Source organism: Camellia sinensis, chromosome 4 (genome assembly GCF_055761805.1).
Source record: "Camellia sinensis isolate YWXY chromosome 4, ASM5576180v1, whole genome shotgun sequence".
In the NCBI taxonomy this organism is placed as follows: Eukaryota; Viridiplantae; Streptophyta; class Magnoliopsida; order Ericales; family Theaceae; genus Camellia; species Camellia sinensis.
Window position 1 is genome coordinate 87081986 of NC_138964.1, and position 21366 is coordinate 87103351.

At 38.7% G+C, this 21366-nt stretch overlaps 1 protein-coding gene across 2 annotated transcripts in view; it reads left to right on the forward strand.

Moving 5' to 3' along the window:
- The window catches only part of LOC114322850 (uncharacterized), a 30220-nt gene extending 23742 nt beyond the window's left edge, over positions 1 to 6478 (forward strand). The window contains exons 2-7 of one of the 2 annotated variants that reach the window (XM_082925290.1): positions 4310 to 4447; positions 4567 to 4736; positions 4976 to 5186; positions 5416 to 5653; positions 5741 to 5891; positions 5979 to 6478. In XM_082925290.1, coding sequence (XP_082781416.1) covers positions 4310 to 4447; positions 4567 to 4736; positions 4976 to 5186; positions 5416 to 5653; positions 5741 to 5891; positions 5979 to 6287 — 1217 coding nt within the window. In that variant the 3' untranslated portion in view covers positions 6288 to 6478. Of the gene's footprint in view, positions 1 to 4285; positions 4448 to 4566; positions 4737 to 4975; positions 5187 to 5415; positions 5654 to 5740; positions 5892 to 5978 lie in introns of both variants that reach the window. The other variant, XM_082925289.1, reaches the window with a different exon arrangement.
- Positions 6479 to 21366: the final 14888 nt, after the last annotated feature.

The window sequence follows — 21366 nt, forward strand, 5'->3', positions numbered from 1 at the left end:
TTGTGTTTGATTGTCATTAGTCTCTTGACTTTGTGTACAATCATAAGTTCTTTTCTGTAAATTTAATTCCTGTCCTTTCTTGTAAGGAAAGGCATGTTCAAAAACCACAGCATTCCTTGACTCTATAATAGTGTTCACATTTATATCAGGTATTTCTGATTTATAAGTCAGAAACCGATATACACTACTATTCTGAGCATAACCAACAAACACACAGTCTACTATTTTTGGTCCAATCTTAATCTTTTTAAGAACAGGAACTTCAACACCCCCACACTTTTAAGTATTTGTAGAAAGGTGGTCGACCTTTCCACAATTCATAAGGAGTGCTGTTGGTTTTCTTGTGGGGTATTCTATTAAGAACATAATTAGCAGACAAAAATTGCTTCCCCCCACAAGTTCTGTGGTAAGCCTGAACTTAGTAACATGGGTGCTGTAGTTTGGTGAATAATGTCATGTTGTGCACAAAATACATTTAATGGTACATCATATTCACCACCCCTATCACTTCTAATATAAATCAATGAATTTTAAAGCAAATTCAAGAAAAAACCAAAATAATTATGACTACTCAAGTCAGAATTAATGTTTTGACAAAATCATATCCTCAAAAAAATTTTTTTGCCTACGAATCAAACAATTCAAAAACCCATTTGATTGTATACATTCTTGCAACTCAATAACAAATAAATGTCACTGTCATAAAAATATTTGTGACAGAAGAAAATTGAATTATCTCAACTATTGTAAGCGATACACCCCTATATTAATAAAATGGTTCATGGTTTAACAAATTCTACTACGCAAGTAAAATAATTATTAATGACATCTCATGTCACATAATTCAATAATCAACATAAAAGATTTCTTAAATTACATCCCAATTTAAACAGACCGATATAATTACATACATCTTCATGTTTAAATTTCTCTGGTGTTTAAACACCCATTCAAAATTGATTAGAAATATTCAAATTAACCTGCTTATGTCCAAAGTCGACATAACAATTTATCATTCCAAATCACTTGAAATTATTGTTAAGAAATAACTTGAGTTGATATCATACATGCATATCAAACGCATCAACTAAAAAATAATGAATTAACAAAATAAATTAATCATGCACGATCCCTATCACTTGCATCATGAAATAAAAGGATTCTCAACTCATAAAAAAAATCCAACGCATTTAAACTTTAAATTTCAAAATGACAAAACATACTTTCATTTAATAAGTTTGATTTGTACATAAATAAACAAATTAAATATGCATTAAAATGTTCTTGTCAATATATATATATATATATATTTTCCGACTCAAGTGCAGAAACAATTCAAGACTATGAATCCACATTGTAATAAAAATAAAATTAGTTTGTAAAACTAATATTTTACTCTATAAACAAATTCTTCCATGTATACTCACGATGAACTATGATAAAGTCAAAATAATTAACACCTTTTCACAAAGGGTTCAAAAATAAGTGGTCTACCAAACGAAACCATAAGTTACTTACAAAATTAACAGATTGTGACCGAGTTACAAAGTTACATGATTGATTAACAAAATTAATTTTCTAGTTACTAAAACCAGAAAATAAATTACAATACAAAATAATTTTATTTTCCTTGTTACTAAAACTAGTAAAATAAAATATCGAAATAATATCTGATTACAAAAATCAGAAAACCAAACCACAAATTAATTTTCTAGTTACTTAAACCAGAAAATAAATTATAACACAAAATCATTTTATTTTTCTTGTTACTAAAACTAGAAAATACTGTAATTTTATTTTCCTTATTACTGAAATTAGAAAATAAAATACCACAAAACTATCTGATTACAAAAATCAGAACAAACACAAAATAATTTTATTTTCCTTGTTACTAAAACTAGAAAAATAAAATACCAAAATAATTTTCTGTAACACCAAATAATATTCTGCAATTGTTAATGACATCAGTATATTACTACTAGTTGTCAAAGAAAAGAGACAGTATATTACTACTATCTGTCAAATAGCATAAATCACTATTTGTTTTTCCAACCAGAATATTAGTTTGAAAACACAGAAAATTAAATACAATGAAGATACCAAAAAAGGGTTCTGTCTTAAGATTGTTAGGCAATCTTCACTGTATTTAAAAGATTTAATTCTATTGTGTACACAACAACAATTTGAATTTAAGGAAATAAAGAAAATGAGAGAATTTGTTTGATTACAAAAATCAAACTCGAAATAATAAATAAATAAATAAATAACAGATTTTATTTTGTTACAAAAACAAAATTTAAATCTAATTTTAATAAATAAAAACAACACTGAAAATAAATTAAATAACTTACTTGATTTAATTTCTCCGAATTATTTTCTGATCAAGTCCAGTGTTTGACACTGTGTCCTTAAGACAGATTCGTCCTCTCCACGGTACTTTCAGAATTTGGACGTCTATCTCCCAGGATGAAATGATCTACCACAAACAATAGCAGCACTACAAATTGTTTGCCTTACGAACACACTAAGTGTTTACACTCTTTCTTTCAGAAATAAAATGCAACAAAATGAAGAATAGAATAAGCAGAGGTGAAATACGAAATTTCTGAATTAATAACATCAAATGAGGGTGGTCCTATTTATAGATGTAAAGGTGGCTCTTGGATTTAAATTGAACAGGTATGAAGCCTGTTGGTTTTGAATTCAAACAGATTTGAATCTGTTAATAATTCAAACAGATGGCAAAAAATGAGAAGGGCCCTGTTTGGGTGTGCACTAATTCCAAACTAGTTTATTTCTGTTTGAAAACGGGAAGGGCTCTGTTTGGACGTACAGAAAATCCAAATCAGTTTAATTTGAATTCTGGATTTTATTTTACCAAAAATAAAATTAAATTCAAATGTTTTTTGCCCAAAAAGATTAGTATTGGGCTGAACAAGCCCAATCCAACCACACACCATGCACCTGCGCCCAAGCCCAGGCCCAGCCCGCCCGACCGGACGGACGGACGGCGGCGGCGCGCACGTGTGTGGTGATTTTTTATTTGAATTTTGGATTTTATTTTACCAAAAATAAAATTAAATTCAAATGTTTTTGGCCCAAAAAGATTAATATTGGGCTGAACAAGCCCAACCCAACCACACACCATGCACCTGCGCCCAAGCTCGACCGGACGGACGGTGGCGGCGCGCGTGTGATGATTTTTGGGTCCAATGGGTCTAGTCCATTTTGCCCATAACCTCTCCCTCTAAAACACTTGGGTACCCCTTGGGGCACACCCCAAGTATCAAACCCAAGCCTTATAAACCCTTTCAAAACTTCCCACCAAATCAATGTGGAACAAGCCAATTTACAACCTTAAGGAATTTCCACCAAAACTCCATTTCCATGGAGCACACTTTGGCTTCAATTTCTCATTCACTCGGTAATGGTTTTGAGCAACCAAATATACCACGTGAATCACAACGTGGCATAGAACGCGTTACCACTTTGATCCTAGTAAATCGACACTCGAGGCCCACCTAAAAATAGATCAAACTTGAGAAAAAATTCTGGTTTAACCCAGAATTTTTCTACCATTTCCAACACATTTTCTATGCAATGATCTTAGAAGCTGGGTTGAAGAGTTTTATTTATTTATTTATTTAATTTTGAAAATTAGGTGAGACACATGAATAGTTTATTATTTTTTTAAATTGAAAGAATCCAAATTAATTATCGAGAAACAAAATCAACCAAACAAAACAATTTAAATAGATTTGAATTGATTTTGTTTAATTCATTTTAAGGAATGAAAGATTTTAATTAGAGATTTTAGAAGATGGACAAATAAATTAGAAGGTCAACAAACCGTATTTCTATATTTGATTTTAAGAAAGAATCATCTTTTAGGCAATGATCTTAAAAGATGGGTTTGAAGATTTTTTTATTTTTATATTTACTTTTTTAATTCCCAAATTATGTGAGGCATATAAATTTTCTATATTTTATTTAAATTGAAAAAATAAGAAATTGCAATTGAGTATATGGAGCTCTCGCATCCCTTCTCATTAAAAAATCCTATTTTCCTTAAAATATAGTATAGATTTCCTACTTAAAATTATTTTATTTAGATGAATGTAACCTTAGGTTAAAGCAATGTTTTGATTGACTGCAATAAAATTTCAAAGAAGAGTTCTCTTCATTGAGTGTTTGCATTTGTGTTTATCTTTGTTTCACGATCTTGCTTTCTTGTACGTTTCCCTTGCATCTCACATTTCTACATGTCTCATAAAAATGTTTACAGCACAGGAAGACAAGAAAATTACAGCACAGGAAGACAAGAAAATTACCATTAATAACAAGGGACGCTTGTTGTTAGTCATCTTGCTTACAGCAACAGCCATAATTATTCTCATACTGAGTTCTACAATGTGGTATCTGCGAAAGAGAGTTCTTGGATGTATAGGTAACTTCCTCTTGATATGAGAATTTAACATTTATATATAACTATGGCATGGGAAAATTTGCATGTTCCATTTTCATTTTTTTTCCTATTAATTTTGTGAATGTTCGTTTTGTTTACAGGATTAGCGGATGAACAGAAAGAATCACAGTCCAAATTAAGAACTACTATGGCATCTATTGAAAATACTAATGCTCCTCAAGTGTTTAGTTTCACAGACATTGTGGTGGCTACTAATAATTTTTCAAATGAAAATAAGCTCGGAGAGGGTGGATATGGACCTGTTTACAAGGTAATATAGACTAGGATTTGAATAATTATTTAGATGCATTTATATGGTTGAAATGACTAAGAATCCATATAGATGACTCAGTTTGTGTGATTATTATTATCGTTAATTAGCAAGAAATCACGTTCACAATGTGAAGTGTAAAAGAAATTGAACATATAATATGGAAAATTTGAGATATAGCTGGACATGTTCTCTTATATGTGGTGAAAAATACCAATTAATAGTATTTGCTTTTTCAGGGTAACTTACAAAATGGACAAGAAATCGCAGTAAAGAGACTTGCAAAGACTTCTACACAAGGATTTGAAGAGTTTGAGAATGAGGTTATGGTTACTGCGAAATTGCAACACGTAAATCTTTTAAGAGTTTTGGGATATTGCACTGAAAGAGAAGAACAAATGCTCATTTATGAGTACATGCCTAACAAAAGTTTGGATTACTACATCTATGGTTAGCATCTTTATTCCTTCTAATAACAAGTATGAATAATTATGGATCCTAGCTCTAACATGAGGTGTGTACTACTAGGTATAGCTATATTAAAGACTTTCTTGTGGTGCCAAACACCTACCAAATTTGAAAGTAGCGAAGCTCTTTTGTAGGTTTTGACATTACAACATCGCTTAGTATTCTGTTCCTTAATTGTTTTGATTACTTTTAACTCAAGATTTTCTTATAGATCCAATTAGGTGCACACTTTTAGATTGGGAAAAACGAGTTCAAATCATTGAAGGAATTACTCAAGGGCTATTATACCTCCAAGAATACTCGCGATTAACAATAATTCATAGGGACTTGAAAGCGAGCAACATTTTGTTGGACAATGAGATGAAGGCCAAGATTGCAGATTTTGGAATGGCAAGGATTTTCGAAAAGGATAAATTTGAAGCAAATACTGATCGGATTGCTGGAACCCTGTAAGCGAAATATTTCTCAAAACTATATGTCAATCATGTTGAATTGTTAGAACTAATATTTCTTTTTTGCTCACCTTTGCAATGCAGTGGTTATCTTCCTCCTGAATATGTATACCAAGGTATATACTCCACAAAATCTGATGTGTATAGCTTTGGAGTTTTACTTTTACAAATCATGAGTGGAAAGAGAAGTAATCGTTTACATGGCCCCCACGAAAGCTTAAACCTTCAAGAATATGTAAGTTATCTTGAAACCATGGATACTGCAAATTGAATCTCTCAATTTGCACTACAAAAATGGATGATTTTAATTATTTTATTTCAGGCATTTGAGTTGTGGAAAGAAGGTAAAGGCATGGAGTTTATGGATCCCTCACTTGATGATACCTATTCTTCATGTAAGTTGATGAGATGCATGCAAATAGCTTTGTTATGTGTCCAAGAAAATCCAGTAGATAGGCCGCCTATGTTGGAACTCTCATCAATGCTCAAAAATGAAACTACATCCATAGACATTCCTAAACGGCCTGCTTTTTCTACAAGAAGAGATGAAGATGAAGAAAAAGTACATGCATCAAGACGCGAAATTTGGTCGGTTGATAATGCCTCTATTACTCAAATTGTAGCTCGATAAAGATTTGACTATCCCTCAATGATTCTTTTTGTATACACTACGACAAATTAAGGTTTGGCATTAGTTGGCCATATCTTTGTAATTTGGATAAATGTAGTTATATTTTTGCTCTAGTCTTCCTCTTTATTGATATAATTTCATATGTATTGTGTGTTGATTTCATCAATAAAATTCCTTTTTGCTGATAAAAATATTTGTAAGCTACTTTTCTTGTTTTGTTACCTATCACATTAGATTATTTCTAAAAATTTAATAAAAATTATGCTGATATTTCTTTCATAAAATTTAGCATTACTCTTGATTTATTCTAAATGTTTTCTTCTTCTTCACAAATGAATGAATGATCCAATCAATTTAGTTCCAAACATAGGAGATTTCTGAATTATATAATTCATGTTATATAGTGATAAGGAAATGGGAAATCTTTTTTAACTTTTGAGTTTTTGTCTCTTCTTTTTTTTTTTTAGCAAAACGAAATTTTATTTATCCAACACAAATGAGTTCCTAGGAAGTTATAACACAAATGAGTTCGTAGGAAGTTCATAAAATATTACAACAATAGGAAAGGCCAAGGAAATATGAAATATAAAAGCTAATATGTTCTAGCCATTCTTAATGAAAAAGAATTTATCATTGAATTAATAATTCAATTTCTATTTTTACTTGTTTTTTTTTTTTTTTGATGGGAATTCTATTTTTGAAACAAGAAGAAAATAACATTTTCTTTAAATTCAAAACATCGCATCTCATCTCATCTCATCTCATGGCATTGGAATTCAGGCTTAGACACACAAGGCGGAAAAAGCTTCCTTCTTCCCGCCTCAAGCCTCGCTTCTCTGTCCTAACAACCCCCCCAACCTCTCAATTCTCCATTCTCATCAGCTCATCTCTCTAGATTTGATTTGATCCTTGAGGAAATTCGGAATCACCATTTCAAACTACTCTAATTTTTAGGTATATATATATATTTTTTTTTTGATCGGCAAAAAATGAAAACTTTATTGATGGCGATGAAAGGTACAACACAAAAACATCAAAACATCAATAAAGAAAAGAGGATGTACAAAGCATTATAATGGGTTAGATCATCCCAACTATTGGCATCAAAAAGCCCATCCGATCATCTGCAAAGCACCCCCAACAGAGAGCAACACCCAAGAAAGACAACCCAAATTTGAGGGGAACAGAGCAACACAGAAAATAGCAGGCTGTAGCAGCAGAACAGGACTGCACATACCTCAACCAGCAAAGCAATACCTCAGTAGCAGAACTAACCCAGGGCCCTTGTATCCACCAACGCCATGCAATCACAGGGACACGATATATATGGCGTCCCTGCGATTGGATAGTGGTTGTGGATATGAGAGTTTCTCGGCCACTGTTGCATCTTCGTCCGATCAAAAAGGTTGCGTAGGTCATCGGAGTTGATTTTTTCTTAACAAGAAGAAGAAGAGCGTGTTAATCTTGAAGGAGGAGCCACCGTTGTAGTACTACTAGTGTTGCTGCTGCTAATTGGCGGGCCAGGGATAAAGGCCGGGCAAATGGAACCTCTGAGTACTCATCGAGTTTGATTCCTACTTGTGATCATGCCGATGGTGATGATGACTTGACGGAGGCGATCAGCAAATTCGCAGCCAAGAAAAGAATGATGGTTGACAAGCAGGAAAAGGAAAAGGTTACCTTTATTAAAATTATAGAACCAAATTTTTATATCCCTATTGAGATTTTCTACACTGTCCTGAGTGCTGAGCTCAAAACTACTAACGACCAAGAAAAAAATATGGCAATGACTATTCAAAGAAGAAATACTTGAAAGGCTAGATATTTCTTTCAAGTGTTTGGGAATTGTACAAGATCCATTACAATTCAATGCAGGAAATAAACATATGCATATCTAAATAGTAGGACAAGAATGTTGCAAGTGGATGACACAGCAAAGTGACTTTGATAATAAATAAACCCAAAGCGATGGAGATACCCAATAACAATCAAGTAGACATAGTGGAGTGTGAGAAATTGGGTTGAATTTGACCCATTCCATAACTCATGGAGTGTTTACATAGGTTGTAGATAATTCACACTGTAAATATAAATTTCGTATTCTGTAATTAAGACACGGAATAAATGCACAAATAATTAATTTTATTTGATTATAATAAATAGGTACAATCCTCTGTAGTTTGCTTTATTACAAAAGAGTGGATCCTCTAATTTAATCTCTAAAATGGGCGTAATTCAACGGCTGTAAAAGCTTGTTGTCGAATTAGACAAGTTGATGAATTTTTTCAAGTCTTCGAATGGAGAAACTTGGAGAAAAAAGGTTTGATCGAGGACTTGAACGGCTTGATCTTGAACGAGTCTTGAAATGATCTCTTTGAAAAGAGAGACCAAATTTATGTTTGTAACTTGAAAGGATTGGCACAAGTTTGAAGTACTTGATAATCTTTTTTTTAAGTTTGAGGAACTTTAGAGAGAATTTTAAGAAAAGAATTTTGCAAAGTCTCGAGATTGCTTAGGAGCTTGTAAGACCATTAGCCAAAAAAATGTGTCCTCTTCCCCATAATGAGAGCCTCTATTTATAGGCTTAGGAGGGAAGGGTTAATTTTGGAAACTCCAAAATTGACTCTAATTTCCAAGAAAAATAGCAATTTATTTATTACTTTATGGAAATGATTTGAATTAAATTTTGAATTGAATTTTGAATTTAAATTTGAAGTATTCCACTAACTTTTTTGACAAAATATTTTCATGGGCTCACACATTTGGGTTGGCCCAATTGTCAAAATAGGTTCACTTTTCTTTTGGTGTGACCCATAATTTAAAATGGGTTAAGATCTATAATTTTAGTAGGACCCACATCCATTTGAAAATTTTGACCAACTTACTTTTGATTAATCAAGAAAATTTATTTGTCTTGATTAATTAGACGGTAATCAAGACACATAAAAATTTAAGTGTCTACAAATTTCCCCCACTTCATGGCTCCAATTGGATGCTTGCTCGCTAGCACGAAGGGTGAGACTCGAAGTACTTTGTTGATTTGGTGTTTGGTGGCCGAAAATGGTTACTCCTTCCACTCTTTAGCCGTGTTTGGCTTGGAGCTTACATGGCATCAATTGGAAACCAATCACACATGCCTTATTTTAATGAGATTTGATGAAGCATTTTGGAAACCTATTGGCAGTAGGATCATAGTTCTAGATATCGGCCGGTCGATTCGTACCGGAAAATGGAAGCACCGATTCGGATATAGACCGATATAGCAATGAGAATGAAATTCGCAGTCGTAACGTCCGAGTCCCGGTATGTGGCAGCCTGAATCTGATAAATACGGCGATACAGTCCGATACACGTTGGTTGTCGCCGATACGGATGAAAATCGCGCAGAAAACCTGCAAGATCTAAACTTCTTCGGGCTGTGGAGTTCACTTCGATCTTCAAGCTTCTTCAGAGAAGATTTATCCCTGAGTTGCAAGTTATAATTTGTGCTTATGCTTATGCTCTGTTTTGCTTATGCGTATGCTCTGTTTTTGATCAACCTGAAGCTACTATGCTCTGTTTAGTTGTTGTGCTAATGTTTACGTTTTTTTTTTTTTTTTCCTTCTGTTTATTTGTTTATACACCTACACTACACCACTATTTATATTAATATATATATATATATATATATTTGGATTACTGGAAAGGTTTTTTTATTTTTCATATTTTTTTACTTTTGTGCTATGTTTTTGTACTATGTTTTTTTTTTAAATTTTTTTTTTATTTGTGTCTTGGTTTGGTGTAAATACTTAAAATTTAGATTTTTTTTATTTTTTATTTTTTAAAGAGGTTTATTCTAATCAGTTTTTTATTTTTATTTTAAATGTATTATTGTTACTAACTAAATTAGAATTATAATTGATGATACAGCGTGTTCCAGATGGAATGAGTCGGATTGATCCACGCTTCCCAAACTGGTACCCGAGGTACCAAGCCCACCGAGAGACCTGCACAAAAGTTCAACGGAGAGCAAGGAGTCCCCCAACAAACCCTCCGACAAGCAAGTTAGAAAGAGAGATGGAATGTAGAGATAGATTAGTGATAGAAAAGCTTAACATTTTCCTTGTCTTCGATGCTTGCTTATATCCTCTGCTAATCATTTCATTATCCCTTCCGACCTGTCACCTTGGCCGAAAGTCCATGCTCTAGTTTACCTTGTTCATGGTGAGGCCGTTCTATCTCGACGGAGAAGAGTTATCGCAATAAATGCTACAGGAAAGCTCATCAATGGCTGATGTGTGGTGTAATAACTTTGCAGGATCTTTGTCTGCTGATGTGGGTGATTCTCTACTTGCCAAGTGTTTAGATGTCATTGGTGTTTGGTGCAACGCTGGGTTTCACAAGTGTTGGGCTTTAGTTTTTGAATCATGGATTGGACCTTAGGTGGTGGGCTATAACCTTTATGGGCTTACCCATGCCAGTAGTCCCCCATTCTCAAGTGCAGCTTTAGTCCAACGAAGGGAATAATAAAGAAAACGAGGGTTGTAAGATACCGGCGAGGCGAAGACCGACCGAGAGGTGGGCCGACGGCGAGAGGGTGACCTAGTGGAGGGGCCGACCGTGAGGAGGGCCGACCGCGAAAGGTGACCAAGTGGAGGGATCGACCGTGAGGAGGACCGACGGCGAAGGGTGACCGAGTGGAGGGAGAAGTGGCGGTATGCGGGGCTCGAGGCGTGGCAGGGCACATGGTGATTTGAAGTGGAAAAGACAGGGTAGGGGAAGGGGGCAGTGCATCGTGGTCCTATACGTGGCGGAATCCCGTAATGGGGGAGGTTAGGCGTTGGGCAAGAAACGAAGGGGTAGGTTAACATAGGGCATTGAAAAGGCAGTTTTGGCAGATTTTTGAAAATTTTCAAACTGGCAAAATTTAATTGTGACCCTTGGAATATAGGCAAGCCTTGGGCTTTTGGTGTTATCCTCTTTACCTATCTTTTTTCAAAAAACCAAAACGTTCCAAAAGTAAACTCTTTTGTGTCGAGTGAAACACCTTTGCAATATTTTGTGAACTACTTTGTACTAGCGTTTGAAGCCATACGCAGGCATACCAGAAAGATGGCTCGAGAGGATGTGCCCACTATGAGACTAGATGTGTTGGGGGACGACGACGCGGTGGACCTGGCGAGCAATACAGAACGAAGAAGCGAGCAGGCAGTGGGGGGAGCTGGCAGGGCAACCCCGCTCGTCCACGTTGATAGCGGCTGCAAAGCCGATCAGTCAGGTAGAGCTAGATCACTGGCACACGAAGGTCGACAAATCGACCTTTACCGCGGAGGAGTTGGAGGACATGTGCGAGAAGTATCAGATTCCCGCGAAAATAGAGTTAAAACTGCCGACATCAAAGGAGAGGCCATCCGATGCTCGACCGGGGGAGTTTGCCCTCTACGAAGAAGCGTTAAAGGGGGGGTTGACGTTGCCACTCCCCCGGATAGTAGTGGACGTGCTGGGTCGGTTAGAGGTGGCTCCGGGTCAATTGATGCCTAACGCGTGGAAGATTTTATTGGCCTGAGCAAGTGCGTGGCTGCGGGCGAACGACGGAGCTACAATGAAGGTGGATGAGTTTTTTGCATGCTACAAGGCGTCAGGCCAGCAAGAGACTTGGGTCACTCTACAGGCGGCGCCTGGGAAAGGTTTGGTGGCGGGATTACCATCGTCGGTGAAGGGGTGGAGGCCACGGTGGTTTTACGTGTCAGCCAATGGGGGAATGAAAGTGCGCACAGTATGGAGGGTGCCAACCAAGTCAGTGGAGCCAAGGTTGGAGGCGGAGGCAGAGGAGAGGGTGAAGAAGGTGAAGGCATGAAGGGAGAAGGAGGGCGCCAAGCGGGACGACCTCGTTCAACCCTCAGCCTTATTTGCCTCAGGGCTGGGACTGCAGTCAACCGGTGAGGACCTTGCACTAGCAGAATTGGAGATGAGAATGAGGGCACAGAAGGCGGAGGATAGGACGATTTTTGCTAAGGCTGATAAATACAAAGATGCACAATTAGGCCGTCCGCCAAAACCAATAGCGAGAGAAAGAATCCGATCGCGCCCCAAGCCACTAGGGGAAAAGGACTTGGGCAGTTTTGAGCCACGACCGCCCCCAGTGGATCCATTGAAGGAAAGAAGCAACAAGGAAGTGGAGGCTGTATTGAAGAGGAAGAAGAAGGTGAACAAGGGTGAGGAGGGGCCAGCGTTGAAAAAAATAAAGGAGGGGATGGCAGAGGGGACCCCCAAAGTGGAGTTGGAGGGAACAGCGAAGGGGATAGAGAGTGCCCTGGGCCCCGAAACACAAGTGGAAGGTGGGGCGGCTGGCCCTGAGCAGGGGGCAGAGCAACAGCCCAAGGGGGGTCCTGTATCCCAAGGAGAATGAGAGAGGGCCAGGTTGAAGACTACCATTTACCACGCTCCAGCAATGTCCGGGCGACTGGAGGGAGAAAAAGGTGAAGCCAGGACTACTGCAGATCGGTTGTTGGGGGGTAATAGAGGACACGACTGTGCACTCGATGGCAAGTTTCACAGAGGCCGAACTGCTAAGGGGGCTGTAGACGCGCACCCGGGAACCCTCCGATATCCGCACTCGCGGGGGGCGTAGATCTCATTTTGTTCTGAGCTACTACAGTTCGGACTCATGTCACGGTTCTGAATCTAATCTTACAATGTGCAATGTAAGACTAATAAATCACCAAAGAGTCCAAATCTGGCAAATCATTTTGAAAAACTGATTTTAATAAAGAAGTGCCAAACATAGACTGCTTTTCCAGATACAGAATCGCCACCTAAATATTTTATTTTGGGGGAATTTAGGAAACCCTAACTCGTTCCTAAGGCCACGTGTCCGTCATCACCAAAGTTGCCTCAGCTCGGGAACTTGGGTACGACAGGGGAAGGTCATGAAATGAGCACCTCCTCTCCCCCGATCAAAGATCGGCCTGTACTAAGCATGATATTTTGTTTTTGAAAACACATGTGCTCTTATTCCGGTTAATTAGCTAATCTTACTACGTGATGCGCACAGCATACAAGTATAGACTAGATCGCCTAATTTGGAACAAAACATTGCATGTTCGTTTGTAAAAATGATTTGAAGTTTGCTACTCGCAAGTAGGCTAAATCATGTTTCGATGAATTGTTCCAATTCAAGTAATCCAACTTTCACCCACAGGCATTCAGGCAGTTATATCAACTAAGCAATTAGCCTCATGGCAAGCATGCTTTTATGGCAGTCAATAACACACATGCCGTATGCTAAAGCATAAACACTCACAGTGTACTCCGAGCCAAAACAAAGAACTAGTTAGAAATCGTGCATGATCTTAGTTCATGCTAAGATGGCTAATGCAACACATGCAAAATGCAGTTAACATAGGCTCGGCTATCTAGAATGTCATGTGAAATGCAACTTGATAACATGCTATTGAACACGTATTCAAGTAAGTGTATTGAAAATACTGTCACGCCCCCAAACCGCCCCTAGTAGTTTGGTGCCGTGATGGCCAGTAACCCGAGGTTACCGAAGGCCGTCTTACAAAAATCACACACAATCAGAGTATGAAATACGGGGCTTACAAGAGCGGAAGTAAAATATACATATAAAACTGAGTGGTCCATGAGAGCCGTGCGTAAGTCCAATGGAATGTCATACATCAAACATCTTTACAAGTCTTACAATTTAGATACAACAAGAATGAGATACAAAATACATCCTGACCAAAAGGCTTCTCAAGCCGACATATGCCAAAACAAGCAAAAGAAAACATAAGCCGAGAAGCATAATCTTCAAGACGATGCAAAACGCAAATCCAAAACATGTCGGCAATGCACTCAAAACACATCGGCGTCACGCCTAGGCCTCAATGCCTTCTTGTTCATCACCTACATATATATAGAGAGGGTGAGCTTGGATACTCAGTGAATGATATTAGAAATAAAGGTTTTGCATGATTGATATCCAAGATTTCTTACAAAACAATACACAGTATACTTTACAATCAAGGGAAAAAGTCAAGTTCATTTGCCGGCTTTCAAGTTTTTTGGATGTTAATAACATCTACTTAATACAAGGGGTGATGACATATCAAGACAAGAGTGCAGTTGCATTATAGTCCCCTGCAACTAAGGACTTTCAAGACAAGCTGTGCTGCGAAAGTTTAAAGTCCTCTAGCACTAAGGACTGTCAAGACAAGCTGTGCTGCGAAAGTTTAGAGTCCTCTAGCACTAAGGACTGTCAAGACAAGCTGTGCTGCGAAAGTTTAGAGTCCTCTAGCACTAAGGACTGTCAAGACAAGAGTGCAGTTGCATTATAGTCCCCTGCAGCTAAGGACTTCCAAGAAATGCCATCAAAACAAGATAGTATTTGATATACAAATAGGGATAGTCATTCATGCTAAATCAAATACTTTTCAAGACAAGGCAAAACAAGATTTATCAAAACATGTGTAACATAGCTTTATTAAAAATACCACTCACTTAATTCTTCAAACGTCGGGGTCAAGCAAGGTCCAAGTCCTACAATCACATGGCAAAGCGTACTTGAACATATTCCTCAAAACAAGTCTAATCATGCATGCAAATGATTTTTGGAAAACATACTGGGCACCAACCAGGTCTAAGCCGAGGTGCGCTCCCGAGGGCCATATGCAAGGAAAAGAGGTCGGGAAACTCTGGGTTTCCCTCTGCTGATGGATATGAAGAACATGAGTATGAAAACATGGAAAATATGAATGTTCGATCACAATCTGTTATCACAAATCTGGGATTTTTCAGGTTACGGGTTTGAAAACATGGACCTGGGTACCCATAGTTGGAAATCATGCAAGAACAAACACAAAACGTGGATCTAGGCGTAAAGCCTTCGGATCAAAACATGACTTTTCTTGAAGAACACATGAATGTCATTTTCTCTTTCTAAAACCGAATTTCAAGACAATGCATGGCTTACAAATCATATCCGATCGTGCAATGCAATAACATGAACATGGAGAACATCATGAGCAAATCGAGAATCTGACCTTAGAACGCGGATCTAACGGTTCGATCTCTAGGAATCAAGCTTGAAGACTTACTTTCTCACTCTAAAACTCCTTCTTCCTCCTAGAGTTTCTCTTTCTTCAAGGCAAGGTTATGATATAAAATGATAGTTTTCTTTACCCGGTTCTGGGGCTAACCCTCTGCTGAGACACGTGGCGGCGACTGGTTGGCTTCCTCTGAAAAGGTGGCTGACAGACCAGACAAAGCATGGTGGAAGGGTGTTCAACAAGTAAAGCGGTATGGGTTCTCTGACGAGGCAATGACATCGGCTAATAACAAGGCGTATCTAACAAGCTACACGGAATGGCACTCCGGCAAGGGGTGACATCGGCTAACAAAAGGACTTCGGCAACTAAGGTGACAATGACCTCGGCTAGGAAGGACAACACTTGACTAAGCTGTGCCACATCTTGGCCTAGATGCGCCACACCTCGGTCTAGGTCATACCACTCCAGGACGAGTTCACTGGGGTGCAAGGTAACATCTCGGCTAATGTGTCAAGGCAAGAACGGAGGTCGACAAGGGGTTCTAGGATACTCCTAGACTGAGAATGACCTCGGCTTGGATTGATCTAGGCATAACGTCGGCTAAACATAACTTAGGCAAGCACATAACACTTAGACAAATCACAAAGGTATCAAATCGAGGCATGGATCTCACTCACTTAAGTAGGACAAGTCACGAACACACACATGCAGCTTAACAAACCATAATCGTACAGATGCTCATGAACATGATTAAGATGAAAAATGTGGGTTCTTACAAATACAATGCTGGTTTGTATGATGTGCCGAGCCCGGTGCATACAAAACAGATGAATGGACGCACGCATGCAAGCATAAGGTATGCTAATTGAAACATGCCCTAAAACTAACCATCGTAAGTGGTTAAGTAAAAGGGAGAAAGAAATGGGGGTTGGAAGACATGCACACACACACTTATTACAATAATGTGCCCTCTCGAGGGAGGGACCGAATAAAGAGCTAACTAGCTAATCTAAGCTAATTAAACTAATTATTACATCACAACGAAGCTAATTAACTAATCCTAGTTAACTAACTATTACAAAATAGATAAGCTGCTAACCGCATTAACTACTTAATTACAAAACCAAAGCATGAACTAGCTAAGTACATTAGCTAAGTAAAGCAGCTAAGGAAAGCAATAAAGCAATGTCCTCTGAGGGAGAAGAGTTCATGCATGCCTGGTTGCTCCGTTCGGAAATCCAACGCGATGCCCCGATTTGCCTCTGTTTGCAACTACTCTCAGAAACTTGCACCAAGCTCCAGATAGCTTCTGACACATCTTAGGGACCTGTGGGAGGGCTGCCGACCAGTTGTTGAGGAAGAAGACCATCTGCCGACCACTTTCTGTGCTGAAAAACTAGAAAAGTGGTCGGCCAGCTGGTAATACTGGTCGGCCGACCAGTTGTTGCTGCTGAATTCCAATTTGCTGCAACAGAGAGCAAGAAAGGGCATGGCAATGTATTTGCAAGATATGTGTGCACAACCACCCTCCCTATCATGTCATGAACTTAAGGGAGTGCGATTCTCGACCCTCGGGCCACCAATCGCGCATTTCAATGCATGATGGCCGAGAGGCGAAGTTGCATAATTCAATATGAAAATGAATGCACAAGTAAACACATAAGGCGTAAAACTCTATCATGTATGATCAAGAGCGTCGGCGACCGAGAATTGAGGCACGTTTCATCACTTTAAGTATGAAACGTCTCTCGTTTCTCGTGTTTAGACTAACACCTATTCCAAACAACAATGCAACACATAACATGGCATACACAATGCGACTCGAGCATGCCAACATGCAATACAATGAAACAAGCATATGAACAACATGCAACGGACAAGCATGCAAACACGCAATGCAACATGAACAACGTAACAAGGCTAATGGCATGCACAATGCATTATACTAAGGCATGCATATTCAATGCAAGACAACATAAGCATGCAACAATATGAACAATAACTAGCATGCACAATGCAAATGAACATAGCATACACAAATGCAATGAACAATATGGCATACTCAATGCAATGACTATCATGGCATAGTCAATGCAATATGATCATGGCATATACAATGCGAATCAAGAACATGGCACGCATAATGCAAACAATAACATAACATGCACGATGCGATGTAACATGGCATACACAATGCTCAATGGACTTAAACCAAAATGGACAGACCTCAGCCATGCCCAAATCAGTGGCCATAACACCAAAATAAAGGCACAAAACACAAAGCATGTATGCAGAATGCATTAGCCAACCAAGTAGGCCTAAGAGCACAACCCTCAAGAAGGCTCAAGGAGTGATAAATGCGGAAGTGTAACAACACTAAATGCACTGAACTTAAGTAAGAAATGATGCCAAATCATTCAATCAAACACAAGTATAGCATGCAAAGGTCCTAAAGCATGAAAGCTAATAAAGAGGACTACAAAGGAGGCATGCAATACATGGCACAAATGCGTGAACCAATCATGGACAGAGCTGAAATAGGTCAAAACAATGACAAAAACATGCTAAGATGGAGGCTCAAATACCTAAGTAAGATGGCATACATGCTAGGTTATAAGTAAGACAACAATGCACAACACTCGAAGGCATTCAAAGCATGAAAGAAGTAGGAATATAAGCATGCTATAAGCTCTGAAATGTCATGAAAAATGATACCAAATCAAGTACATGATACAAATGAAGCATGTTATGGTGCCCGAAGCTTGAAGCTAGCAAGAGCACTTGTACTACAACTATGCAAAACATGAAGCATGTGATCAAGCTAACCTAAAAAAATCCTAGAACATGTTAAAATGAGTCTAAAACATGCATGAAAGGAAGCCAAAATGTGCTAGCATGAAGGGCATAAGGCATGGTGAATACAAGACAAATAAGTTGGATTACACTACACCTATTAGGACCAAGCATGGAATGACTTAACCAACAAAAATCAGAGTTATATCATGGCAAAATAACCACAAAAACACATTGAAATGATGGCTCGCAAGCTAAGGCATGAAGGCATACGCAATGGTTCATGTTAAGGCATAAAGGGGCAAACCCTCCAACGCATTGAATGAGTGATAAATGCAAGTGCATGAGCATGAAACATGGACTCAAATCACATAATAAATGATGCCAGATCATTCAAATAGTCCAAGTAAAGCATGCTAGTGGACTTGACACACAAAGCTAACAAGCCAGAATGCACCATGGCTATACAAAGCAAGTCATGCATGGTCAAAACAACACAAATCAGAGCTAAAGCATGTTAAAACATGGACAAAAGCTTCTTAAGGTTAAGCCAAAAGCATGCTAGAATGACATGTCAAAGCATGAGGCATGTTAGTCTAATTCAAGGAAATGCACTACAAGTGCATGGAGCATGCAAAGGCTGACCAAACCAAACCCTAACAGAGGTATGACATGGTAGAACGTCACCAAAAACATGCTGAAATGGACTCAACATAAGTTAGAAAGACATGCTACTTCATGAAGCATACAAGACTAGTTTATGTGATTTACACTACAAGTGTATAAGGCATGCAAGAGCCAATGAAACCAACCCAAAATAGATCTAAAGTATGTTAGAATAACACCAAAAACCTACTGAGATGGCCCCAAAACCAGCTAAAAAGACAAGCTCAAACATGAGGCACACAAAGCTAGTTTGCAAGATTTACACTACAAGTGTATGAGGCATGCATGGAATGACCAAACCAAGTCAAAACAGATCTGAGGCATGCTGAAATAGCCCCAAATACATGCTAAGAACAAGCTAACACAAGCTTAGTAAACATGCTCAAACATGAGGCATTCAGGACAAGTATTAAAGACACAAGGAGAGAGGATGACCCTCTCCTTTTTGGGACCTTAAAACACCATCCCCATCTGGATTTCATTTGTGAGAAGGCCAAAACAAGGTGATTCCAAAGCTTAAAAAGAAGGCACAAGAACAAGGCCGAACAAGGCCTAAGAGGGGGTAAACAACCCCAAACACAAAAGTGACCTTAAACAAAGATCTTAAGCACCAAAATACAGAACTTTTTGCAGTAGGAAGTTAAGCTCAAAACAGCATGCAAATAGGTTCAAAAGCTTAAGCAAAAATGGAGGTTTAAAGGATTAGAAACTCACCCTTGAAGACCACCTTTAAAGCTACAACTCTAGTAGGTTTTTCAAGCTCAAACCAACCCAAGAACACCAAAATCAGCCCCTAAGCACCTCAGCAACAAAAGGATGGTGTTTGAGTGTGTGTTTGTGTGTTAAAGTAAGACAAAATGACACTTTAAGCACAAAACAAGGGCAAACAAGAAAGAATAGATACAAAGGTATATCTATCTCTCAAGCCTCAATTTTCTGAACCTAGAGGAGGGAGGAGGTGGTTCTCTCTTATAAAGAACCAAAAGCTAAAACTTCTAGGAGAAGCTAAGGTTCAAGGCCATCCCTCCATACACATGTATGGAGGATGGCTCTAGTGCCCTCCAACTGTGCCAGCTGGAGGAAAATATCTCCAAAAAGGTACCAAAATGCAACCGACCACTTAAAGTGGTCAGCCAGCTACTTAAAGTGGTCGGCCGACCACTTTAAGTAGTCTCCCAGAACAACAACTGGTCAGCCATGATGGGAGAAGGTCTAGAGCATGAAAACAAGCAAATGGTGTAGTGGCCGACCATTTTTGATAGTCCAAAGATCAAGGAGACCAATTGTCAGACTAGAAAATTGGCTGGCAGGAGGAAAAGTGATCTCCAAGGGAAAATACTGGTCTCCCACCCTTGTACCACCTTCTAAACAAGGAAAATAAGGTTTGTACCAAAAACAAACCAAAACGGATGCAAGACGAGAGATCGGGAGGCAAAGCACGCGACCGAAAGCCTCGAAAACTAGTCTACTGGCATCAAAAGTGGTATACGACCACAAAAGTGGTCTCCTGGACCACAGTGTTCCTCTAGGTAAAGGCAACAAGGTGTGGTTCAAAAACCACGCCAAACGGAGAACGTTAAGCGGTCCAGAGACAAGGCGCGCTGCCGAAGGCTCCGAAAATCAGAAACTAGTCTCCAAACGGGAAAAGTGGCCTACAACCACAAAAAGTGGTCTACGACCACAAAGAGATGGTCTACAAGACCTCTCCCTCCCTCCAGGAAGAGAAAACAAGATTCGGTCCACAAACTGAGCTAAAACACAAAGAGTTCAGAGGCCTGGAGGCAAGGCTCTCAGTCGAAACTCCGGAACCTCGAAACGAGTGCAACATACACTATCACCGAGCGCTCAGTCGATGACGTCTGAGTCTTAAGGTCGGTCAAAAATGGGGTGTCTGTAGGGGCTGTGCTCGACCCAGATGGAGGTTGTAGACGTCCCCGACCGCCCTGGGAGGGAAATCCCGTTCTGTTCATATGGGCTCACTACAGTTCAGGACTCAAATGTCACGGTCCTGTATCTAATCTCATAGAGTGCAATGCAAGACCGATGAATCATCAAAGAGTCAAAATCCTGCAAATCGTTTTTGAAAATAGATTTTTTTGAAAGAAGTGCCAAACATGAACTGCTTTGCCAGATACAGAGTCGCCACCTAAATATTTTATTTTGAAAAATTTAGGAAACCCTGACTCGTTTGCCTAAGGCCACGTGTCCGTCATCACCAAAGTTGCCTCAGCTCGGAAACTTGGGTACGATTGGGGAAGGTCACTTCGTGAGCAACCCCACTCGCCCGATCAAAGATTGGCCTCTACTAACCATGATATCGAGTTTTGAAAACATTATGCATTCTTATTCTGGTTATTAGCCTAGATTTACTACGTGATGCGCACAGCATACAAGTATAGACTGGATCGCCTGAATTGGAACAACACATCTCATGTTTGTTTATTTTGAAAATGGTTTGATGGTGCTACCCGCAAGTAGGCTAAGACGTGGATTTGCCACCCTCGGGTGGGCTTAGAAAACGTGATGGTTTGCCACTCTCAAGTGGTCTTAAAACTCACAGTCAATGCATTATTCCAATTCAGATAATC